The sequence below is a fragment of the Sciurus vulgaris genome (assembly GCF_902686455.1).
Source record: "Sciurus vulgaris genome assembly, chromosome: 14".
Lineage (NCBI taxonomy): Eukaryota > Metazoa > Chordata > Mammalia > Rodentia > Sciuridae > Sciurus > Sciurus vulgaris.
In genome coordinates, this window is record NC_136475.1 from 52,380,140 (window position 1) to 52,407,621 (window position 27,482).

Below are 27,482 nucleotides of genomic sequence, written 5' to 3' on the forward strand. Positions count from 1 at the left end.
ACATTCCACACAGGCAAGCTTTTTTTCTGGCAACATTCGAGTTTTATAGTTCTTTTTGAATGTTATTTTCTTCTAGAACAGCTTGTTAAGAGGATGGGGATGTTTCTAAAAACACTGTCTAGAGCTAATAACACTAACATTCACAATGTCCTTTAAAATATTTCTCAATAGCGAAATGTGGGGAAAAGGTGAGTTTTAAGATTGAGTTAATATTAACATATTGGAAGTTTTATATTTAATGTAAAGAATAGAGAACAATGAAGCTTTGGGGTTTTATCTGTTTGGTGTTTTCACATGTGAACTTAAGAGAAGTTTTTTTATCCTTCAAGCTGTTAATGTTAAAAGTGAAAGATGAATTGATACACTGAAGTTTTTGATAAATAAAAATGACACTGTGAAAAGTCACAATAGGGCCTATTCTGCAACTTTTAAGACTCAATGTTAATAATTTAATAATTTAAACCTTAGAACATTAAGATTGTAAGTTCTTTATTTGCTAAAGTAATTTTAGGAATGTTTGAGATAGAAGAAATTAAGATCCATTTTAGTTCATATTTTATCAGAGATCTGTTTATTTTTATCAAATATAGAATCAAATTTACTCTTGAGTATCTCTGAGGCGCCTACTTTGTATGTAATTGGAATGGCCCAGTAGTTTATATTTTTTATTGCTTGTTTTTGGCTCTTTTGTAAGATCAGCTTTATTTTTCTGATTTAGTGCACTTGCTCCCCCATACATTAAAGTATATATTGTATATTTTAGTATAAGAATAGGATTTATTGAAGAATAGAAATGGGAACAGAACTCTTGCATTGCAAGAGGGGACCCGATAGCAGGTTTTCTCCTTAAATTATATTTCTTTTGTCAGCAGCTAATTTTAATGTGGATTATGGAGTAAGATTTAATTGGAAAACACAAGCTAAAGCTGCCATAAGCTGGGTTTTTCCTCATTTTTTGAAAAGTGTTGGACAATAAAAGAGTGATCCTAAACTAGGGTCTAGGTAAATTTTAAAAACATGCTAGGTCCCATTTTTCTTTTTCTATTTTTGCATTATTTTCTCCCAATCTGAGAAATTCTTTGATTTCAATGTTTAAAAAAGGGTTGTTGGTTTTTTTTTTTTTTTTTTTTTTTTTGAGTGTTTTTGTTGTTTTGGTCATTTTTTTAAAACTTTTTTTAAAATATTTTTTTTAGTTATAAGTGAACGCAATACCTTTATTTTTTATTTATTTTTATGTGGTGCTGAGGATTGAACCCAGTGTCTCTCATGTGCTAGGCAAGTGCTCTACCACTGAGCCACAACCCCAGCCCCATCATTTTGTTTTTGTTTTTACTGATTAACTAATTTAAGACATGTGATCTTCCAGACCAATAACAGTGTTAACAATTTGTATTCCTTTATATGTAAGTATATTCTTAATTATTTTATATTGTTCCTTAGCAGGGTACTTAAGACAAATGAAATGAAATCTATGTAGTGGTTTGTCTTTCTTTCTTTTCTTTGTTGTTGTTGTTGTTTTGTTTTTGTTTTCTTTTTGGTACCAGGAATTGAACTCAGGGGTGCTACTGGGCCATATCCCCAACATTTTTTACTTTTTAATTTGAGAGAGGATCTTGCTAAATTGCTGAGACTGACTTTAACTTATGATCCTTCTGCTTCAGCTTCCCAAGTCACTGAGTTTATGGGCCACTGTGCCCACTCCATGTAGTATTTGATTATTGGGGTTATGTGAAAAACTTGGATTAAGACTATCAAAGGATGGGTAAGTTAGAGGGGTTGGGGTGGGAGAATGGTGTAATCATTAGTAAGATATAATTGAGTCAGTGACGAACTTTCTGATGAACAGAATATATAGCACAGCAGTTGGAAGGTAAGATTGGTGTGGTCAAAGAGGAAGATTAGAAGATGTAGGTCAGGTTTTCTCAATTTTTCTGTTGCTAGTGCTTTGTAAAAGTACACATTCCTCTGTTCCTAACCTACCAAATCAGATTTTACAGGGCCTGGTAATCTGTATTTTAAGCATCATGTAGTTCTTTCAATCAGGCACATTTGAGAAACAGAAATCTAGTATTTTGACCTTAGGTTCTGGTGATTTTGTTTAGACTAAGAAACTTGCCCTTGTTAGTCTGTAGTTTCCTTATTTGCTTGATTTTGTAGGGTTCCAGTTTTAAGGTTCTCTGCTTTTATGAAAAGATTCCCTGGACCAGAGAGTGGAAGATATCAGGATTGGGATTTTATCTTAAAGGAAATAAAGAGCCTTTGGAAGTTTTCAAGTAGGCAGTAATAAGTGATAAGAGATTGGTTTGGGGTTTAGAATATTGGAGAAGAGCATAGAGGCATATCAGTAAAGGTGAATGTAGTTATACTGAGGTTTTTTGTTTGTACCAGGGATTGAACCGAGAGGCACTTAACCATTGATCCATATCCCCACCCCTTTTTATTTTTTTATTTCGAGAGGGTCTTGCAAAGTTGCTTAGTGTCTTTCTGAATTACTGAGGCTGGCTTTGAACTTGATAATCCTCTTGCCTCAGCCTCCCAATCTGCTGGGATTATAGGCATGTGCCACTGCATCCCACTATACTGGAATTTATTAAAGGCCTGTATCTGGTGAGATAGGAATGAAAAGAAAGTGACAGATTTGAGAAACTCAAGGAAGGACTATTTGGCATTGACCAAAGATTTGCAGGGTGAGAGTGGTGGGGATGATAACTCAAAGGACAGCATTAAGTTTCAACCTGAGTAAAATGTTAACAATGATGTCAGTATCATAGAAATAAAGTAGATATAAAGTAGAAATAAAGTAGATAGAAAACATGCCAAATTGGATTTTAATTTTGAATTTGAAGTGATATAGAACTTATCTGAATTTTCAAGAAATGACAATTTAATGATAAAGAATTTGGAGTCAAATGCAAAGTCATACAAATGAATACTCTGAGGAAGTTTGCAATGAAAGAACTGAAGATTAAGGAAGAAAAGCCTAAAACCTACATTGTGGGAGTATATATAACACTAGGAAAGATCAGGAAGTTATCCTCGGAGCACAAGAAGCAGGAGGTTAGTATAGTTTCACTGCTATTAAAGGGCTAGAGAATTTTAAAGAATTGGGTGACTAAATTATATATAGAAGCTAGGTAGTATGAAGAACATAAATGATTATTGACCCTGTTAGATTTTAGGAGTAAGTGCAAGGCTGGTCATTATTATTACAAATAACTTTTTGGATTGGGCAGTTAATATGCTACGGGTGACCTTTGAGAGAGGTTTTTCTGTAGGACAATGGGAACAAAAATATTCCTAACATTAAAATTCAGTTACACTTTAAGACCAGCTGGCTTTGGATCATATTGGGAGCATACTTTCGTTCAGATTCTTGTTTGGTTCTCTGAATATTATGTGTAAGCCTCTTTCAGTTTCTTTGAAAGCCTAAGGTTACGGAGTGTGTGAGTACTGGGCATACTCACACACTCCTTTCAGGTAGAAAGGAGCAGAGGTCCTTTTGCTTAAGATGCCTTATTTCTCCTTGAGAATACCAAAAAATGCCTGAGAAGGACATTTTGGCATTGACAGATTGTAAGACCTACTGATGAGGAAAGCCCCTACTTTTAATTTTAAGCTTAGTTGAAACCCAGTGTTTGATAGGCATTTATTAGATATTTCTTCTAACTTTTGGTTAAGTAGTGCAGCATTTCATATTATATGTGTTATAGAAAATTTAGAAGGTATGTAGAACAACTCGTCACAACACAGAAATGGTTTGGGGTATATTTATAACAGGGCGTACTTGTTTGGGAGGTGAATATACATTTTGTTCTGTTTCATCTTCCTCCACTAAATGGGGAACTTTCTTTTTGAAAGTGTTCTGCATCATTTTAATGACTATGATAATCATATATGTGCTGTTAATCCCAAATGGTTAAATAAAGCATTCCTCAAGTTTTCCAAGTATAAATGCTAATATGAATGTAATTGGATATAAATCTTTGTTCTTATCCATGATTATTTTTGTATTGCTGGGTTATAGTATTTAGGTTTTTGGTGCATGTTGCAAAACTGCTCTCCAGAAATATTGTACATCTTATTATTTAAGCAATGAATGAGTGTGTTGTGGAACCATGACTAAGATTAAATACTGTATATGCACATCTGATGATTTTTAACTCCTTAGATAGCTATTTTGTCAGTTTTAAGTAATTTGCTTTACAAGAACCAGGTGTGTATTAAGAAAAGCAAATGTGAACATGTTTTCTATATGTGTCTAAGATTTGTGACTTTGAGTCTTCTGTGGTTAAGTACTGAGAACATGGGTGGAAATAACCTGTTTTATTTACCTAAATCTTGTTACCCCTAATTTTTAGCCAGATACCTAACTAGTCTTTTCCCTAAATCCCTTGTCTTAGCCAAAGTAAAATGAATCTTCCTAAAGTGCAGTTCTCATCTTCACACTGAGGGGTTTTCCTTTCCTTTTCAACTTAAATTCATACTGTCTTTGTTTTCTGTCTATACTGAACTTTTAAAAGGCATTCCATGGCATAGTTCCAACCTTTATAATCTCATCTCTTGAAGGACTCGTTCCCTAAACATGCCTGTTCTTGCATTTGCTTGCGTTTTTCTAACTAGAATGCCCTTCTTCCCATTTCATTTTGCCTAAGTAGTGTTATCAAGACCCCAGTCTTCCCAGGTGGAGGTGATTCAGCATTCTAGAACTCCCATCTCAGCTTTTCGATTTCTGCTTTTCATTACAGTTGTAAAATGTAAACTTTCTCTAGCCTGTAAATTCCTTGAAGGCAGAAATGGTGACTTCATCACTGGGTCTCAGAGTTCAACCAGGTTTACTCCTGGCCTTGAACACTATATTTTTAGGAGTAAAAAATTTTACATATTTTTTCAAGTAGTAAAAATATTTAGAAAAATAATTTTCTACCTTTCCCCTTCTTAAAGGAACAATTGAGTAACTTATGCAATCTTATGAATTCAGGATTTTTAGATATACCTTTACACAGCATTTTATTTTATTTATTTTTATTTTTCAGACTGCATTTTGATTCCTTGTACACAGTTGGGTACAACTTTTCATTTCTGTGGTTGTGCACCATGTAGATTCACACCATTTGTGTTATCATACATGTATATAGGGTAATAATGTATGTCTCATTCCACTGTCTTTCCCTCTCCCACTCCTTCCCCTCCCCTCATTTACCTGTACACAATCCAAAGTTCCTCCAGTTTTCTCTTACCCACCTGTGGTCACCCCCCAACCCCCACTATGTATCAGCATCCACTTATCAGAGAAAACATTCAACCTTTGGTTTTTTGGGACTGGATTATTTGCCTTAGCATGATATTCTCCAGCTGTATCCATTTACCTGCGAATGCCATAATTTTTTTTCTTTATGGCTGAATAATATTCCATTGTGGATATATACCACAGTTTCTTTATCCATTCATCTGTTGAAGGGCATCTAGGTTGGTTCCACAATCTTGCTATTGTAAATTGAGGCACACAGCATTTTAATAGTCATTTATTCTATATTTCTCATTTTAAAGTTAAGTAAACCAAGCAAATCAAACGGTTTAGATTATGTGCCTAGGACCACATAGCTAGTGGTGTGAGGCCTTTTTATTTTGCAATTTGTTATTTGTATGTGAACAAAACTAAAGATTGGAAAATATAAAAGCTAAATGATCCATGTTTTTTTATTTGTACATGGTCTGACTGGTATCTTACTGAAAATGGTGTTTGTATATATACATATATATCGTATGTGTATTTAGATCTGCACATATTTTATATACATGTTCGTATTGTATATGTGTGTATATCTTTTTTTGTATGGTACAAACTCTGTAATGAGAGAGGCAGTAGAGGCAATAGTCCTTATCTCACTAACTATGGAAGAAGGTAGGTATGGTTAGTAGTAGTAGTATTGTTAGAAGGTTAAGCCTAGTGAAAACTTCCCAGGCCCCGGACATAATTTCTCTTTGTCCTTTAAGGATTAGATTACATGCTTGATTGTAGGAGAATATTTAAGCAAGGAATAGAATTCTGTTCTCTGAGTATCCCTATGTTTTATTGATTCACTTTGTCTTCTCCTAGAATTTGGGCTAAAGGATGTTTAATTTAGCCAGTGCTGTTTTTTGCATGCTTGGAACAGTGCTTTGAGGCCAAATCTCTGCTGTTTATTTCTCTGCATTTTTATGGGTAATGTTGATTTGTATTACTGGATATATATATATATGTATACATATACATATATGACTTCAAATACATGCTTTTTGGCTTTAATGTTTGCCACTGAGGTATGTGTGAGGTGTGGTAGACATTAACATATTTTTGCCTTTGTTTAAATACTTATCACCACTATCTTTTTTTAAAATATATTTTTTAGTTGTTGATGGACCTTTATTTTATTCATTTATTTGTATGTAGTGTTGAACCCAGTGCCTCATATATGCTAGGCAAGTATTCCACCACTGAGCCGCAACCCCCAGCCCACCACCATCTCATTATAAGCTTTTGCTTTAGGAGCTCAAACCAACTTAAAGGTTAAGAAGTATTAACTATTAATGATATTCCTACAAATCTGTTGGTGAGAGTTGGGCATTGAGATAGACTTAAGAATTTCTACTGCTAATATTTTTATTTTCCATAAGAATGTGAGGAATTAACAACTGTTCTTTGAGATGTTTATTCTGTCCTTTACAAATAGAGATGTTAAAGTTTATGCATTCTGTCCTTTACAAATAGAGATATTAAAGTTTGTACAGGGATGCCACTTAAAGATTTATGTTAAAAGAAATGGGATTTATGGGTTTTCCTTTGAAGGAATAATTTTCATGGTGTAGAAGAATCAAAAATGGGAAGTTAGAATTATTTTCTGCCCTGCTTTTGTATTGGAAATTACATAAGATTAAATTGGTGATTTTAATTATAAGTGAGGCATGTGTGGTAATGGTTGAATTCCACTGTTCTCTAACTTACAAAAGTGTATATTATATTATACCTAGAAGGCAACAGAAAAGGTTAGGTTTTTTTTTTTTTTTAACTTTCCTGCAATGTAATGAGGCATTTTCTACTTGAAGACACTTAAAAAAAAAAAAAAAAAAAAAAGACCACTTAGTGAACCCAAATTTCATACCAACTAATGGAGGTAAACATGATTTTTATGATTTCATCTTGAAACATAAAATCAACAATTAGGAATAGAAGTTTGTTTTGGTTTATTCCTAAAAATTTTAGTTTATAATCACAGCTATGCATAAATTCTTAGAATAAATAGAGGATGAATCAGGTTTTTGGATTTTGTTGGGAGTATAATTTTGCCACAAAATTGTATGGTAGCACAAAATGGCATCTTTTGTGGTTTAATTTCACAGTGAATACGATGGTACATAATGATCCCTTTACAAGGGTTTTATTTACTTTCCCAGGGGCTTCTCATAATGTTATGAGGTCAGATAGTCTTGCTTTGAAGTGCCTGTTAGACTGTCAGTGTCTCAGAACAATTCTCCAACATCATTCACAATAACCACTCATAAAATGCTGCATTATTAGGAAGATTTGCAGATTCGCACTATGATTGATTTGTGTTGTATTATGTGACAAATTTAGACAATGGGTGAAACTGGATATTGGTGTTAAACATGTGGGATATTTAGGAGATTGGATTAATTTTGAGGTTGTTGTTTAATGTGTTTTTTCACATACAGTGCCTTGTTTTCATGTTCATCTTCATTTAATATTAACCTTAGATTGGAGCATCCCATTGTATTCCTCAAATACAGTTAATCACCAGAGGGCTAGAAGTAATTTTTAAAATTACTTTTTAAAGTAATATATTAATTGCCTTTTAATTTTAGTATGTAGGAAAGGAGTATGTGCATGAAAATGTCCGCAACGTTGAATACAATTTTAATTGTAAAAACCACGAGTTCTCAGGAATAGTATGGAAGGTCTCACCTTGGTGTAGGATTAATTTTTTATAAAATGAAACATTGATTATAATTAGTTACATAGTTACTTAGTCATAGTTTTAATTGATACAAATAAAAAATACTGGATAGAACTCTGATTAGAAGTAATGTGTGCAAAGGACTTTGCTCAGAATAGGGAATTGCTAAATAATTACATAAAAGGCATTTTATTATGCTATTTGTTGCTTTCCTTAAGTGTGTGGTGGTTGATCAAAGCATTACAATATTGTCAGAACTAATTCAGGAAAGAGTGAGTGATAAAAGGATAGAATCATTTCCATAGGTAAAATCTCCTATTTCAAATAACTTCTTAGGTAAATATCATTTTTTTTCCTAATTTTTCATGGGGAAATAGAGGTTACTTAGTCTGTCTACTTCAATACACTGATGGTAAATTGAAGGACTGTCTTTATGGAAAGAACTTAGTGCCCCCATCTACAGATCCATTTTCTGGACCTTTACCAGTCACATATTTGCTGCACAAATACTTAACTGTGTGCAAGTAAAAGTTTACTATGTTTTAAATGATCAGTTTTTAATTCCAATCACTCTTCCTGGCAGTTGGGAAGAATTTAAGAATTGCAATTCCTAATAAATATTTATTAATATAAAGATTATGGTGAAAAATACCTTAATTTTATGCCATTCTTGTATATATTTATTTGTTAATTTCCTGTTGAACTGTTTTTCTCATTCTTGACCTGACTTTATTATAGAGAACTTACTATTTACTTTTGCTCCAGAAATATTTTCCTGCCTGCCATTCCTTGCCCTTCTGGTATTTTTAGGACTAACTACTACTTTTTTTTCCCCCTAGACAAAAGATTTTAAAACTGAAACATGACTTTAGGCTATTCAAGGAAGAGCATCAGTAAGAATTTGATTTGAGGCAAAATGTAATAGGATGACTTCTGCATGTAAGGCATGTGGGCTGGCACTATTTTTAGCTATGGCAGATGACAATTTGATTACTAAATGTAGGCGACTCTTCTTAACTCATTGGATCCGAAATTTTTATTTTAAGAAAATATTATAGTTCACTGAGTTATTTAAATAAAAATTTTAGTTTGATAAAGATGATGCTGTTCTGTGCACTACATAAAATACAATCAAAATTAAAAATTTTTTTCAGTTTTTGTTTTGAACATAACTGCAGGGAATAAATCACTTTTTTCCTAAATTACAAGAATTTATTAAAATTGATCGACATTATTTTAGTAATCCATAATCATTCCCTGCAATTACAGGAGGAAAGACAGTGTTACATTAATTCAGATCTTTAAAGTGGTGTTTAACGAATATTTTATATGAGTAAAGTTGAGGCCTCGGTAGAGTTACCTTGAATGATTAACACTGTTTTTCAATGTTGAAGAAAACTTGAACCATGAAAAGTATAGTTTTTCTTATACAAGCCTTTTGTCTTAGCTTTGGTTTCTCAAAAATAAACTAACTCTTCACTTGTATGTTAAAACAAAGGTTTTTATTTTTTAATTTTTTAAATTACACTGATTTTTAGCATAGTACAAAATTACATAGTTCTGCCCATTAACAGTCATCCTCCTTCCTCCCCTTGTTCCATGCAACAATTAATCTACTTTTTGTATCAGTAAAATTGCATATTCTAGACAGTACATATAAATAGAATCAACTACATGGCCTTTTGCGACTTGCTTTTTTATTTAGCATGTTTTCAGTGGTCCTCTGTATCAGTTACTTCTTTCCTTTTTATGGTGCTCTAGTTTTCCATTAAATCACTATCCCATATTTTATTTATCTGTGCAACCTTAACTTTTTGAGGAACTGCTAAAAACTCTTTTACAGTGACTAAGATTTATATTCCTACTAGCAGTTCTATAGAGTTCTAGTTCATTGCTTCTGACCAACACTTGTTATTGTCCATCTTTTTTATTATAGCCATACTAGTGGGTATTCTCACTGTGGTTTTGGTTTTGCATTTCCCAAATGACTTAAGTGTTGTTGATTATCTTTTCATGTACTTTTTGGCCATTCGTATATCTTCTTTGGAAAATTATTCAAATGCTTTTTTTTGTACTGAGGATTGAACTCAGGAGTACTCCAACCACTGAGCCACATCCTCAGCCCTATTTTATATTTTTATTTAGAGACAGAGTCTCATTGAGTTGCTTATTAGGGCCTCCGCTTCCAGAACCACTGGGATTATAGGCATGTACCACAGTGCTGGCTGCTTTGCCCATTTTTACAAGTCCCTTATCAGATACTTGATTTGCAAATACTTTGTGGGTTGACTTTTATTTTTTTAATTTGTTTTTTAGTTGTAGATGGACACAATTGCCTTTATTATTTATTTTTATGTGATGCTGAGGATCAAACCCAGTGCCTCACACATGCTGGGCAAGTGCTCTCCCACTGGGCAAGTGCTACAATCCCAGCCCCCTATTTATTTATTCTTGATTTTACTTCTTGAGCTTCAGAAGTCTTTTTGAGGAATTCAGTTCCTAAGCTGACCTGATGGAAATTTGGCCTGCTTTTTCTTGTAGTAGGTGTAGGGTCTCTGATTTAACACCTAGACCCTGATCCACTTTGAGTTTTGTGCAGGTTGAGAGATACAGGGGTCTAATTTCATTTGTTACATATGGATTTCCAGTTTTCTCAATACCATTTGTTGAAGAGGCTATCTTTTCTCCAATTATGTTTTTGGCTTCTTTGTCTAGTATGAGATAACTGTATTTGTGTGGGTTTGTCTCTGTGTCTTCTATTCTGTGCCATTGGTTTTCCTGTATGTTTTTGTGCCAGTATTATGCCATTTTTGTTACTATAGCTCTGTATTATAATTTTAGATCTGGTAGTGTGATGCTCCCTGCTTCACTTTTCTCACTGAGGATTGCTTTGGCTACTCTGGGCCTCTTATTTTTCCAAGTGAATTTCATGACCGCTTCTTCTATTTCTATGAAGAATGTCATTGGGATTTTAATAGGTATTGCATTAAATCTGTATAGCTCTTTTGGTAGTATGACTGTAAATAGCAATATTGTGGGGCTGGGGAGATAGCTCAGTTGGTAGAGTGCTTGCCTTGTAAGCACAAGACCCTGGGTTCGATCCCTAGCACCCCCAAAAAAAAAACAATAGCAATATTGTTGGCAAGTGTCAAGACAACCCAGCTGGCTAAAAAGTTAATATTTTTTCATTCTTTCTACTTCAGTAACCAGCTCTCAAATTCCTTTACAAAACAAACTTGAAATCCTCCTATACTTTTCACGGTGCCTTTGGTAGTAGTATTAGGTTTCCTCTCAGATCTTCCTACTCTAGAATATTTTCATTTTTTCTTTTGTGTGACACTCAGTGCCTCATTGTCTTCCTTCTTTTGCCTTCAGTGCTCTAAGGGCCTGATGGCTCCACTAATAGCATTTGTAGGGCTTATTCCAACATTTCTGTAATGATACCTGCCTTGTGATAGTTTGTCTACCTCTTTTCATGTATAGGCTAGATGTATGATTTTCAGAGTTCCTGCATTTTTTAAATACATGTTATTCCTAGGAATTATGTGACAGGAGGAAAGGAAGTATTAAGTCAGGGCTTATTATATTTTCATGTAGTTAAATTTATTTTGGACTCTAATAACTGATTAATATCAGTTTTGGGGGAAATTGACTTATTTCAACCCAAAACATCAGACTATGTTGAAAACATGGATGCTCTTAAAAATTCTAACTGTAAGATGGACCCATATATTGCTTAATCTAGCAGACAGTATGGTCTCTTCCCAGTAGAAAGGCTTTCTGAGAAAATTGCACTTGTGTTGTAAGATTTTGAAAGTGTATTATATTATTGGGATAGAAAGGGTATTTTTTTTCCTGTGTATTATTGTAATTCATACTTGCCATTGGAACAATTTCAGATAGCATAGAAGAGAATAAAGAAACACGTAAAACTAAAAATCCCACTACCTAGTGGTAAAAAGCGCTGTTTAATAGCTATCCTTTTAGACTTCATAGATAAAAATGTTTTAATTTTTGAAGTGGGATTTTACTTGTATGAGTCTTTTTATAACATTGTTTTCCTGTATCATTTGTAGACATCTTTCTATGGTAATGTAGATCTCTGTCATTTTCTTTAATTTTATTGCATAGATTTATCTAATTGTTCAGTCAAATTCTCATGAATTTTAAAAGACATTTTTAACAACTTGATTAAATTTTTATACTATGGGAAAATACCTTCAGATATATTGGAGTAGAACTCAGACTAAATGAAGGTTAATATTCACATTAAAATTTATGTCCCTTATTAATTAACCCATCTTATTAATATCACTTAGATTTTCTTCTTGGCTTTTGTGATTCATCCCACAAGTAATTATATGCCTACACTCCGCCTGTTCATTAAGCAAACAAATATGTAGTATTTTGAGGAACTTCAGTGTGCTGAACCTTCAGTTTGATATCATTCATAGTGAATGAGTTTCTCAATAGAAAATCTGCGTTCTTATTCCATTAGTAAGTGCTCTGCCACGTAATAATTATGTTACCTGGGTCCAGTCATGTAAAAGCTGGGTTTCACTTGTTGGAAAGCCTGCCTCTCCTTGGGTTTTGAGAATTGAAACAAATAGGTTACAGTGTTTGGCATAATGTAAACAGGAGAAGGGATTATTTTTAAATTATATTTGGTACAGATTAATACTGGTGGTAAAAACCTCATTGATCTGGATCCACTGAGGGGAATTTGAATGTAGGACTGATGTGTATCTTTGTGCTGATTATGATTCATATTAATTTCTGAAGGGAAAAGAGAAATTAGATGACCAATGTCTTTTATGAATTATAAAACTGAAATCCAGGAGAGGTAGGAATCTCATCCAAAGTTACATAATTGCAGAGCCTACTAGGATGTGAGTTTCTAGAGTCCTGGTGTGTGTTTTTTTCGTCTGCATTCATTTATATAGAATGCATAGATTAGATGACTAATTCTTATCTAGTCATCAAGCCTCTTTGCATAGTCTCTGGTTAGACATTAATTTTATTTTTATATTAATTTTTATATGCCTCTCAAGCCTAAAGTAAGTGATTTCATAATCACTTTTTAAACTGTGGCCAGGAGTAGTGAATACATCTGCATTTATTTTAGCTTCTCACCAGTTATGATTCTGAAGATTAATGAATATTTTTGAGTACCGTTTTTATAAAGTAGCATTTGTTCATATTAAAATAGATTGAAGTATGCCTTACCTACTGATTCATTTAGGCTGTCAACTTTTATATACCTTATAATAGTGAAAGCTTAGATGTGAGTTTTAAAATCCTTTTTTATTAGTGGTTACAGTGTAACACAGAAGATCATTAATTTACAAGTTAATCATAAATTTGAAATTTTTAAATGTATTTATTACTTAAATAACCTGGATAAGAAAATTGACATTCAACAGTCAATCTTAATTGGCATTAAGAATTTATTATATGCTACGAACTACATTAAGTGCTTTCTATTAATTATCTTATTAATGAAAAAAATTCATAATCTTACTAAATGACATCTCATTAGATTTTATTTATTTATATATGTATTTTTGGTGGTGCTGGGGATTGAACCCAGGGCTTCATGCATGCCGAACAAATGCTGGGCCCCATTCCCTGCCCATGATTTCTATTTTTATACACTTTTTTTTTTTTTAGGGTGAAGAGGCTGAGGTATAGAGAGTTTTAGTGACTTACCTGAGGTTATGAAGCCACAGTTGGGAGTCCAGGAGATCCACCTCTCAAGCCTAAGTTCTGTGTTTGTCTGTTACACACAAATCACGGTTATGTGATATGGGAGACCTTCACTGGAAAGAATGATCTTTTGTGTGGGGGTTGAGAGGATTGAATCCAGGGGCACTTTACCACTGAGCTATATTCCCAACTTTTTAAAAAAAATTAGTTTGATTATTTATTTACTTTTGGTACTAGGGATTGAACCCAGACACACTTTACTACTAAGCTTCCATCCCCAGTTCTTTTTATTTATTTTGAGACAGATCTCACTAAGTTACTGAGGCTAGCCTCAAATTTTTGGTCCTCCTGCTTTAGACTCCCAAACTGCTAGAATTATAGGCATGTGCCACCATGTCCAGCAACAGTTTTCTTACCAAGGGCAATCTTGGTAAGATAGCCTCTTTGTGCTCAGAAAAAATGACATTAATTATCAGAACCATTGTTGGCAGAAATTAGTCCTGTCCTTTTAGGTTTCCTAGATCCTACTCATTATTACAGACCAACTCAGTTTCTCTTTATTCCAGTCTTTTGAAATTTCTTCCAATTTTTTCCATTCCTAAGTTCTTATCCAGTGCAGTTCTTTATTTTATTATGCCTTTATTGACTTGTTTTTACATGTCTTACCATCTTTCCTAGACTTATACCATTCTAGAGTTGGATAGGCCTTTAAGAAAAGTCTGTATTCCCATTGTCAGGTTTTCTAACCCATTCTACTTAGTTGAGTTTCTTGAACTGTATTACCTCAGTGTTTGCTGAATTTCAGAAAAAAAAATTAGCATTGCTATTACCTTTTTATTGAATATGACATTGTTCATAATGTCATTTTGACAACATAGACTACTTCAAGTTCTGGTTGGTTTGGGGTATGCTATTGTATTGGTATATTAGGAGAAACTAGTTGCATACATCAAAACCGTTGTGGATGTTTTAGGCAGGGTTGATAACAAATCAGTTGAGGAAGGCTTGAAATCAAAAGTCTGGAAACTTTTTATTCTTTTAATGCTATAAATGCTGCTCTGTGCTAAAACAGAGTGATGAACACTTAAAATACCAGAGCTGTACACATGCTCGGAGTGCATTCTACCACTGAGCTACGTCTCCAGCCCCATTTAAAATATCTGCAACAAGCACTTGTGATGTATACTCACAGGAATTAAGGACTTTGTGATTATATCTAACATTTTATAGTTCACATATATAGTTTTCTCCACAAAAGTACCCTTAACAGTAAAGGGAGGTCATATATGCCTGGGAGACCTGGGGATCAAAGCCAAAACAGTCCTTAAAAATGTGATTTTTTTTTTTAAATGCCACCCCCTTTATCTTAAAATTAACAGGTATTAAACATTGAGTATATCTGTATTTACTGTAAAAATGTTAATTGATCAAATTGTCATGTGCATGTATGAATGTCATAGTGAATCCCATTATTGTGTGTAATCATAAAAATAAATGAATCAGAAAAAAATTGTCTTCCAGTTACAATCTAGAGAGAGATGGTTTCATTTAGCCTGTGAATTCAAGAGCCCTTTGGCATACTACAGAATTCTTCTTGGGTCGAGCATAACCTGATCCAGAGAGCACAAGCATATAGTTATTTGATCCTCATAGTTACCCTATGATTGTGGGCCAAGAGCTGACTTGCTAAGTTAGGCTTTGTCTGTCTCCTTACTATTAATAAGTGTTATACAACAGTGTAACATTTAGGGTTTTTCTTTTGATTTTTTTTAGTTGTAGATGGACACAATGCCTTTATTTTCATGTGCTGCTGAGAATTGAACCCAATGCTGTACATGTGCCAGGCAAGCGCTCTACCACTGGGCCACAACCCCAGCCCCCACATTTTTCTTTTTTCTTTGACCCTAAGTTTTTATGCTGTTGTTTTTCTTGGAGGAAAGTAGCTTTTCAAGTATCTAAAAGGTTGTTTCCCTCTCTTTACTTTTTAGGAAACTTTGTGGATAGATTGAGTTATAATTTTAACTCATAGAGAGATCATAAAAGAAGAGCTGTAAATCTCAGATGTATAGATTTAAGTAAGGGTTTGATTTTATTCATTTTTTCACCATTTTTTGAATTAGAGATTTTCTACATTTTTGTATCACTGGAATTTCTCATTTTAGTATTTATTAATATTTTTCTATTATTTGAATATATATAATGCATTATATGAAGAAAAACCTCAAGATGATTTTAAGTAACCTCATTTTGGATTAGAACTCTGCTGGGCCTCATACATTGAAATCTTGAATACTTAAAATGATTTTGTCATGCAGGAAATAGATTGGAATGAAAAAGATTTTATTTTTTTGTGGAACTAGGGATCAAACCCAGGGGTGCTCAGCTACTGAGCTACATTCTCAGCCCTTTTTATTTTTTATTTGAGACAGGGTCTCACTAAGTTGCTGGGACTAGCCTTGAACTTGAGATCTTCCTATGTCAGCCTCCTGAGTTTCGGGTATTACAAGTGTGCACCACCATACCCAGCGCCTTTTTATTTTTTGTAGGTAGAGTGAATGACTATAAATGTGCCAAATTCAAATGGATGAAATAATGTTCTCATGTCAAATTTCTTTTTCCATTTTAGTTGTTGACCTCCTCTACTGGAGAGACATTAAGAAGACTGGAGTGGTATTTGGTGCCAGCTTATTCCTGCTGCTTTCACTGACAGTATTCAGCATTGTGAGTGTAACAGCCTACATTGCCTTGGCCCTGCTCTCTGTGACTATCAGCTTTAGGATATATAAGGGTGTGATCCAAGCTATCCAGAAATCAGATGAAGGCCACCCATTCAGGTGAGATGTCTGGAAAAATGAGGCACATATTGGCAACCTTGTAAATAGGATCAATATGAATACTTTATTCTACTACCACCTGTATATTCCAGGTGTGAGTTCTTTACAGCTTAAAGGTAATTGCATACTCTTATTTTAGAAAGTTATATTAAAAGCATCTGCTTTTTTGAGATTTCCTAAAGTTCACATTGAAAAACTTAATGGTAAAAAAGATTTGGTTTAAACATGATTAGCTAAAAATTACACTTGTTGGAAAATTTATTTATTAGAAGTAGATGTTTGGTTATATGCCTACTTTAATGGAAATTGTATACTTTAACACAATTAGGACAGGTAAGGATTATATTTTCTTTATTGCTTTTTTTTTATGCTTCCTGATATCATACCACTATCTAATTTTTCATACCTTTGCCATATCTTTTCTTACCATACATTCTCTATCTGATTTTTTCTCATTCCCCAAGGCATTACTTCTTTTTATTTTTTTGGAGAGTTTTTTTTTTTTTTTTTTTCCCCAACATCTTGTCTCAACTATTAATCTTCTGCCCCTATTTTCACAATTCCACCTAGCATTATATATCTATAGTTGCTATTGAAACACTTCTTGGCTTGAGTGTTCTGTTCTCAATTGATACTTCACATTTTCACCCACTTTTTAAGTTGAGATATAACTCAGGTACTATAAAATTCAGTGGTGTTTTATTTTTATTTATTTAGGTACTAGGGATTGAACCCATGGTCTTGCAAATGCTAGGCAAGTTTTGCCATTGAACTACATCCCCAGGCCTCAGTGGTGGTTTTTAATGTATTTAGAGTTGTATAATCATCACCCTCTAATTCCAGAACTTACTGGTAAAAAAGACTTGGTTTAAGCATGATTAGCTAAAAATTACACTTGTTGGAAAATTTATTTATTAGAAGTAGATGTTTGGTTATATGCTTACTTTAATGGAAATTGTATACTTTAACACAATTAGGACAAGTAAGGATTATATTTTCTTTATTGCTTTTTTCATCACCCTAAAAAGAAACTTCATATTAGCAATCAATCTCCAACTACCCCTTGTAACTATTAACTCATCATTTCTTTAACTTTTTTTCTTCAAACTTGTTAACTTGTGTCAGTAACACCACTGTCACTCTAGGTTTTAAGCTCCCACTTTTGATGTTATCTTTGTTTTCATCTCATGTAAGGAAGATTACTATAATATCTGTTTTCTGCTGCTCCCTCAGTCTAGAGTAGGGATCTGAAAACTATAGCCATGGCCAAATCCAGTCTGCAGCCTACTTTTAATAAAGTTTTATTGGAACACCACTATGCTCATTCATTTAGTGTGTTTCGGTAGTTGTGATGGACACACATAGGGACTTCAAGGCCTAAAATTCTATCTGGCCCTAAAAGAAAGTAAGTTTTCCTACCTCTGGTTAGACTACTCTTTTTAACAGATTGACTTCTGGTTACTTCAGATTATTTTAACTCTTAATAGATGTTATTAGGTTACGTTTTTGAAAATACAGCTTTTATCATATTTTTAGGCACAGGGCTCTCTCTTCATCAGACATTGCACTCCAAATATCTTTGTTATGTTTATCCCTTCTGGGTTTTTGTGCCCATTTCATGTTGTTGTTCTTAGTTTTCCAATGTGCCACACTTTTTTTTTTTTTTATTCAAGATCCAGCTCTTCCCTAACCTTGACCCAAAAATAACCTGAGAATTTTCTATTGTATTAACTATGGCTTTGAAATGTTCTCATTGTTTTGTACCTGGACAAAAAAAAATTTTTTTAATAGATTTTGAGCATTTAAAAACTACTTTGGTGCTGGGCATGGTGGCGCACACTTGTAATCTCAATGACTTGAAAGTCTGAAGCAGGATGATCACAAGTTTAAGGCCAGTCTCAACAACTTAGAGAGACCCTATGCAACTTAGACCCTTTCTCAAAATTAATAAAGGGCCAGGAATGTGGTTAAGTGCCCCTGGGTTCAATCCCCCATACAAAAAAGAAAACAAATTATTTTAAATAAATTAAAAAAGTAAAACCTATCTGAGTCCTGGTAGGGAATATTACAAACTGGTAATCCTTAATACTCAGGAGGATGGCAAGTTCTAGATCAGCCTGGGAAACTTAGTGAGACTGTGTCTCAAAAATTTAAAAGGACTGGGAATGTAGCTCAGTTTATAAAGTGCTTGTCTAACATGCACAGGCCCTGGATTCAATCACTAGTACTGGGGAAAACCAAACAAAAAATAACATAATTTAGCAAGGCAAGTATTCATTTGGGTATGAATGAATATGTTCCTATCTAATATTAGTGGGTAAACAAATTGATTTTCAAACATTGAAAGCAGACCTACTAAATTATTTTGCCAATTACACAGATCAGTGATATATTTTACTCTAGCTTTCTTTTATTGATGAAGTAATGATGTTATATAAATTTGAGGGTGAGAGACCAACTCTGATTGAATGGCTTCTGCTACTTGCTTTTATAAATAAATGTTGTTTTAGTGGAACATAACCATGCTCATTTATTTAGTGGGTTTCATACTATGTGGTCTTTTCTGTACATACTTAATTTTGTGACAACTCTGTAGAATAAATGGTATAATTGCATTTTACAGAGAGGGGAAACAAAATTTGGTTACTTGAAAATTTAGCTTCAAAATAGCAGAGCCATATTATACCACCAATCATTAATGTGTGATTTTATTAGTTATATAGAAGAATATAAAAATGTTGCCAAGCCAAAACTTCTAAATTAACTTTTATTCCTTGTTTGATTTTGAAGATTTTTGGAAAAGACTAATCATTTCTTTATATTCTTATTAGAAACACTTGATTCTTAGTTTGACTGCTTTTATAGAGGACGACCCCTAGTTTAAGCTTGCTGGACAGCTTTTCCTAGTTCCCCAGTCACACAAGTGAAGATCCCTATGGTCGTTGGAAAATAGTGTTTCACAGTGTAGCACTACATTACTATCACACAAATGCCAGTTGAATTAATGTAAATGACAAGATGCATTTGATGGACAGTACTTTTTTTCTGTCTTCTGGTCAGGCATCTTGTCTTTAACAAGAACCACCATCAGTGGTACAAAGAAGCAGCATTCCAGCCAAGGTTTTATCAATCAATTTTCTATATTGCTCAAAACTGTATAAATTATTGGTGGTTTAAAGATTGGTGTGACTTTTTTGAGGGTTTTAACTTATTGACTAATAAATAACAATGGTTTAACAGTGTTCCAGACCATTGTACTACTAAAAATAGTCATTTTTTAAGTGGTTCTCAACAGTTCATATGCTATGGGGAAAAATATGCAAATATATGCATATCTATATTTCAGAGTTGGTTATGGTAGATACAGGTAGGACTAACACAGAAGAAAGTCTCATCCAGGATATATAGGAATGAAAAACTATATTAGGGTCTTAGGGAATCAAGTATCAGATGAGGCTTCCTGTTTGGTGGGATATGAGATGAGCCTCTCTGACTCAATAAGCTTATCACCAAAGGTGAGGAAAGCATTGTGGATTGGGAAAGCTGCATGATGACCTAAAGACATTAAGGTTAAAATGTATTTAGTATATTGGTTGCAATATACAGAGTAGTGGGAAGAAAGGTTGGAAAGACATATGTTGACTCTGAAATGTTAGAACCATAGAATCATAGAATGTTTGAGCCTGAAGGAACCTAGAAAGATCTGCTCCTTTAATTTCCTGGGTTGGAATCTAACCCAGTGAAGTTAAGTGCCTTTTGCAAGATTATGTAGCCAGGTGGTAGCAAATCTCCTAAACTACCACTGAGACAGCACTCTGTGGATAGCTTGCTCAAATAAGGCTACATCTGGCATGGGCTGATAGTAAAGATTAGGCTGGCGACCACTCAGACTGGTTTGCATACTGATAGAGTACTTCAGTTTGTAAGTAATAAACAGAATGGTGACACTATAAATAAAAACAAGGAGACATATTTAGGGCATACTGCAGAAACAAGACTATGGAACAAGAAGTTGTCTCAGAGGACTGTTATTTCCAGTGTAAACAACTGGTGTCCCATATGGTGGGAAGAGATAAGGAGGGATTAAAAAAGGAGCTGTATCCAACAGGTAGGAGGAAACATTTCACACTTCTGATTGGGTTGCACTTTCCAAGATTAAAAAGGCTTCTTTGAAACAATAGCTAATGAAACAGGTTCTTACATTCCTGTGGACTTGACTCCCCTCATCTCTTACAGTTGTCTTCTTAAATTTAATAATTCCAGCCCTATTGATATTATAAATTAGGACATTTAGAAGGACAGTAAACATTTTTTACTGGGATTGCTACTGTACTTTAGCAGTCATTTTACAATCTGATACTTAACGTTTGGGGGCAGTTGCTCATAAAGAATAGGCCAAGACAATGTAGGATTTGGAAACAAATAGGATCTTTGAAAGGAAAATTTGTTGACAACATGATATTTAGTTAAAAAAAAAAAATCAAACCCATGCTAATAAGTACCATTTACCGAGTTACTTTTTGCCCAATTGTGTTAAGCATTTTATTCATTGAGTCCTTATTTTGATAATCTCCATTTTTAAATGTAAAGGTTAGAGGGAAGATCTAATAAAGACTAAAGTTAGATAGCCAAATAAACAGCAGAGCTTGATTCAAGCTCAGATTGGTCTGGCTTCAAAGTGTATGTGTATTGTGCTTACTGTGGAAACAATGGGCCTTTTTTTTTTTTTTTTTTAATCTTTTTTGGTGGTACTAGGGATTGACTAAGACCTTGCACATGCCTTAGATTTTTGGTGGTCCTCTCTATCTGGGATTTTAGGTATATATGACCACCAAGCCTAGCAACAATGCAACAGGTTTTTATAGTAAGATTTTTTATTATTCTTTTATTTTACAGACATAATTGCTGATTTGTATTTGAAGACAAATTAGTCAGTGACAATTGTGTGTTTTGTTTTCAAGGGCTTATTTGGAATCTGATGTTGCTATATCTGAGGAATTGATTCAGAAATACAGCAATTCTGCTCTCGGTCATGTGAACTGCACCATAAAAGAACTCAGACGCCTCTTCTTAGTTGATGATTTAGTTGATTCTCTAAAGGTAAATTTAGTTTGCTTTTTATTTTTGACATATCCAAAATTTAACATCAAGAGTTGAGTATAAAATTTTTTCTGTATTCAAGTAAATGATTCAGATGTAATGAAATTCACATTACTATAAACTTATGTTTTAAAATTCAGTATCCAATCACATATTTTGAATGAAGAAAGTGCTATGTCTTTTTCAAGAAAAATTAATTATAACTTCATGCTTTTGGAAATTAAACGTATTAAAAGTGGGGAAGTAGGATTTTGACTAAAAATAAAGATTGTATTAGTCTGTGAGAGTTTAGCACCTTCTATTTCTTTAGTTTTTATGGGATATACACACACACATAAAGTACTTCATATCTTAAACTCTTGAAGTGTTTATTCTGGAAAATATTTAATATTCTAATACACCTCAACTAATTTTGGTTGAATTGCTGGAAATTCTTTAGTTTTTATATCTTGCTACATACACATTAAGAGTCTCATCTTACAAATAAACTCTCCCAAAGTTATAACTTACTTGAAACAATAAATCACAGTCATATAACAAACCCCAAGTACTGGAACCATTATGTTTTTCCTTCACATAGAACATGTTGTTTGTATTTCGTGTGCTGTTGTCTATAACTCTGCTTAAAACAAACTGAATCCTTTTCGATCTAAGCCTGAATAGAAATGTCGTATGGTGTTAACTCTTTTATTTTCAAGAGAAATACTCTAGTATTTCTATTGCAGTTTTACCATGCAAGTCATGAATGTTGGACGAATAGGATTGGGGCTTTATACTCAGAACAGTTTCTGAAGTGGTCAGAATAGGTTTAAATGCTTAAAGTGCCCCCCCCCCCTTTTAAACAAACATTTTAGCCTTCATAAACTTGTAGATGATACATTATTTTCAGCTGTGTACTTCTCATTTTAGGCTTGGAATCTAAGTAATGATATAAGCAATAAATTACTTGATTTTCCTTTTATCGCATGTTATCTCTTGTTTATTTAGAATGGTTGCATTTAGTAATGTTTTGAAATGATCTGATGGGAGTCTGTAAATAAAAAGATCACAATTATGTCATTTATCATGTTTGATTAATTAGTTTCAAAACAGGATTAAACATTTTTTGGAGTTAAATACTGTGGAACCTTGTACAAATGGTCTAGAAAATCTGGTATCTGTCTATCAAAGTGATATTTACTATACATGGTTTGACTGCTAGGGTGGAATGTGGGTGAAAAAATCATCAAGGAAGTACTGGTGCAATTTAAGATAGAGGGTTTGTGGGTAGGAATTGACTGAGAAGAAACTGTATAAACAGCAATACAGAAATATAAACAGCAAAAGTCCTTCTCTGAATTTGGCAGTTGAAGGTTGGGAAAGGTGACTTCAAACAATGTCATGAAGCTTGAGAGAGGAGACATAGCCATTGTCTTTATAGGCTTTGTTTGCCCAATATAGTAGTAAAGGCAACTATATGTCTGTAATTTAATGTTTTTCTTGGGGGGTGGGAAAGAGTCATTCTTGAAGAAAACTATTTAAAAACCAAGTAAAAGTAAATTGACCAGAGAATGATTTTTATATTTTCCAGTTGTTATAAGTTAGAGAGTAAAGTTTCCATGTGTCTTTAATCAATCAAAAGAAAACTTACTTTGTTCTTTTGGAGAAAGTTTGTTGTCATCTATTACACAGTCCTACCTTTAGATAGTTCTATAGGCATGGAAGTATTTGTTTAAGGAAATGAGAAAATGTTAAGGGAAGACTGATTTAGACACTTATAGTTGAAAACAGAATATGAGGAAGTTTTATGAGTAAACTGCATGGGATAGTTTCTTTTTGCTGTTATTTATATGTGGTACTGAGGATTGAACCCAGTGCCTCACATATGATAGGCAAGCGCTCTACCACTGAGCTACAACCCCAACCCTAAACCCCTTTCTTACTACCATTTTTGTATGTGAATAGTACAGATTCTGTATTCACTGAATAAGGATACTATATATAAATACAGAATTCTTACTTAAGATCTTTCATATTAAAAAAAAAGGTGAAGGAAAACATAGCACTCTTGACTCTACCTTTCTTAGAGAGATTTCTTTGCCTTCTGATAGCCATACTTATTGGAGTTTATTTGGAGAGCATTTTGAAAAGCAAATGATTTTCCTTCTGAGAGTAGAAACAATTATTTTTTGCTTTTGAGCAACAACTGGTAGAAGTAATAATCTCTTATCCTAAAGCAAATAAAATTTTTATTTTACTTTTTTTTTTAATAACATTTTGCTTCAGAATGCTTTAGAATGCTTCACATTCTAAATCTGGGGAAAGTTTGTTAACGTAGCCTGGTCTCTAGTTTCTAGATGAATTTTTGGTCTTGTTTAATAACACTAATTTTAAAACTCATGTATCAGCTTTTGATTGGAATTCCTTTGACTTTTGTATGATTCCTAAGAAAAGGGAAACCATTCTGCTTTCTAGAATATGTAGTGAAAATTCATTTAGAAAATATAGACTATCATTTTGTATGATTCCTAAGAAAATGGAAACCATTCTAATTTTTAGAAAATATAGTGGAAATTCATTTAGAAAATATACATTGTATCATGCCCTGTGGCTTAGATAAAATAATAGCTTTTAAACAAAAATTTGAAAGCAATGTCTCTGTAACTCATTGCTTTCATAAATGCAAGATGTTTTGGCACCCTCAAATTTATATAATCTGCATTTTTAGATTCTGTGTTAGTTACCACTTCTGATTAAAATCTTCCTCAGAAATTAAATTCTTCCTACCGTGTGAAACTTTTTCATATCTTTCCCCAGAAATATGAGGGAAGAACCTGCTCGTCTGATCTGTTATGAGACTTGACATTAATTGGTAGGCATCAGTGTGCTGGGAATAATTTTCCTTGTACATAAAGGAAGGTTGACTTGAGCACATAAAAATAATATGTGTTCTGTAGATTTCTTCTTTAAAATTCTTGTGTGATAGTTTCATTTGTTTTGTTCCTTTGGAATTAGCTACAAGCTTCTAAGTCCTAGAAAAGATTTGAAGTGTCCAGAAGTTGAGCAATAATCCATTTCCTAGTCAAACATCATGGGCAAAATCACTGGCAAAATATTTCTACTTCCATTCAGAACTTAGTTCAAACATTTGTTAGTATAAAATTTTACTGCAACTAAATGTTTTGATCAGACTTCAGGATTTGTTTTAAAAGTTATATTTCTTAAAGTGGGTATGTTCCATTAATTGCCAGGCAAAAAGTAGTGGGGAAGTGAATAATGAAAGGGACAAGTAAAGAAGGATAGTAATAAGTTAAGAAAGCTGTATATGAGTTCCCATTCTAGAGTCTAATGTATATAGTTAGTCTCTGAGAAGTTGAAAAGAGACTGGATAACTTTTGACCTAGTGATATATGTTAACTTTGTTTAAATAACACCTATAACCACCAGGAGAGTAGTATAATCTGTGATGCACTGGTGAGATTTAAATGGTATGGTAGTTGGAACAAATTTAAACCACCTACTAAAGTTTAATCCATTTCCTGTGATTAATCTGTGTAAGGGATCTTTGATAAGGAATCTGTTTAAAACAGTGGTTCTCAGTGTTGGCTGCACATTAGAATCACCCGGGACCTATAAAATTTAATAACTGGGAAGATGGGAGAGGAGAATCCCATTCCCTGAAACTGATTTTCTCTGGGTGTACTGTCTGGAGAATCATTGTTTTAGAAAGTTGTGGCATTAAGCTGTAAACCTGGGTTATTCCACCAACCAACCCCCATTTTAAAAAGATGAGTCCCTACTGGACTCTGCTTGGGTCTAATTAAGGGAGGCTATAAGCTTTTTAAGAAAGTTCATGCCTCTTGAAAGCCCAAATTCCAAGAAGTCATCTAATAATTTTACTACAGACCAAGACTAGGTGTTTTCTGTACAGGTTTTTATGTTTCTGTAATGTAGTTTTGGATGATAAAGATTAGATTCTGTATGGTAGTAGTTCTATACTTTTCATTGAAAAATTATGCTAAAATTATAAGAAAATTTCTAGCTATATAGTTCTACTGTAATGTTTTAGGATACAATCTGAAATCTGAAATCAAGCAAAAGGTCTGAGCTCCAGAAATAGCTGACCCAAAAGAATGTTAAAATCTAGCCCTTGGGCACTTATGCAGCTGTTAAGGTACACATTTGACAATTTCCTGTGAGATTTCTTTGGCTCACAGAAAAATTAAAAGAGAAATGAAGTGTCAGTGTAGAGAAAAATACTAATGAATGAGTCTGAAGTTTCATAAAAGGTCAAATAATTTTTGGTGTTTAAGAATGAAGAAAAGTTTTAGAATGGTCAAAGCAATATCTGAAATTAACATCTCCTTCCTCCATTTTCTTTAAAATTTCCCCCTCCCCCCAGTTGAGACATCATAACTCTGCAGACCTCTTAATCAGTTGTGTGATACATAGTTAATTACCGTACTGCCCCAGAAGAAAGGCAAATAAGACACTGGAGCAGCCCCTTGCCCTTTTTCTTAGATCTTCATTGTCTTTCCTATAATTATTACCCAAAGGAGAGGTGAGCTTGGACTTCCACAGGTAGTGCACATTTGGCTATAATGGGGCTAAGTATTTACATAGCCTAGAATCAGTCCATCCAAAATGGTTTTTTTTTTTTTTTTTTTTGGTACTGAGGAGTGAACTCAGGGGCACTCTACCACTGAGCCACGTCCGCAGCCCTATTTTGTATTTTATTTAGAGACAGGGTCTCACTGAGTTGCTTTAGCATCTCTGCGTTGCTAGGGCTGGCCTTAAACTTGGGATCTTCCTGCCTCAGCCTCCCAAGCCACTGGGATTACAGGCGCGTGCCACCTCACCTAGGTCCAACATGCTTCTTTAAAGTTGTATTTTTTGAAATTTTTTTCTGCCTCATTATGGTAGTATGTACATTTGTTATGGATTCTCACTAACACTGGTTACTCTGTAGGTGACTTCCAGACAGCAGGTTCTGGAATCAGATATACCTGAGATCACTGTGACGTGGCTAACAACTTTCTGCCTTGTCTTTTTCTAGAGGGAGAATGATACTATTTAATGTTTGGGGTTATAATTATGTTAACTGATCAATGCATCTAAAGCACATCACCTATCTTAAAAATGTTTAGAAAAAAGTCACTTGTTAATATGTAACAGTTCCAGTAATTATGCAAATGATAGAATGCTAATTCTTAACTGGAACCCACTTTTTCTTTTGATAGTTTATTCTGGAAACCCTTACCTAGTGTTTTTGTTTTGGGACCACAGAGAGTTAAATTTTCTCTAAATGTAGCTACAACATTTAAAACTTCAGTGATAGCATATAAAAATGTGTATTTCTGGTTTCTTTTCTTACAATGGGAAAATTTGGCAACATTGGTCTAGAACACTTGGATGTCCACAGCATGTGGAGCTGGATGTGGATGCTCCTTGATAAGGAGAGTACATGTGCTCTCACCCAGCTTTCTTTGTGCATCTGGGTTACTTTCCTGGAACCAAGGGCTTTTGAGACCTCTGATTTTTGCCTCTGGATAGCCTGGTTTTTAAAAAAGAGTGTCCTCAAAGTGGCAAGTAGCATTTATGGATGACCTAGGTGGGAAGTCTTTGAGTTTCTCTCTTTGTGGAGTTGGAGTGCAGCCTAGTCAGTGACTGTGATGATCAAATTGGTAGCACACACAAGCTAAAAATAAGCCCTATCTGAATTCTGTCATGGTAAAGGTATTTGTATTACTAAAATAATTTCTTCTAAAATGTGGAAGGTTGATTCTTTCCCTTTAGCATTATGGACTGTGGTGGATGAAAATAGCTCTCTAAGTCTATAGTAAGCTTGCCCAGGTGAAAAAGTTGTTAGTTTTACAACTAAGTGAGAGGGAAAGTTGCTAATTATCATACC

General features: G+C 33.8%; 1 protein-coding gene across 4 annotated transcripts in view; it reads left to right on the plus strand.

Annotated features, from left to right (window-relative positions):
* The window catches only part of RTN4 (reticulon 4), a 65,179-nt gene that overhangs the window by 30,195 nt on the left and 7,502 nt on the right, over positions 1 to 27,482 (plus strand). For all 4 annotated transcript variants that reach the window (XM_079110203.1, XM_079110204.1, XM_079110205.1 and 1 more), the window contains 2 exons: positions 16,285 to 16,492; positions 21,454 to 21,592. In XM_079110203.1, the coding sequence (XP_078966329.1) occupies positions 16,285 to 16,492; positions 21,454 to 21,592 (347 nt within the window). The remainder of the gene's footprint in view (positions 1 to 16,284; positions 16,493 to 21,453; positions 21,593 to 27,482) is intronic.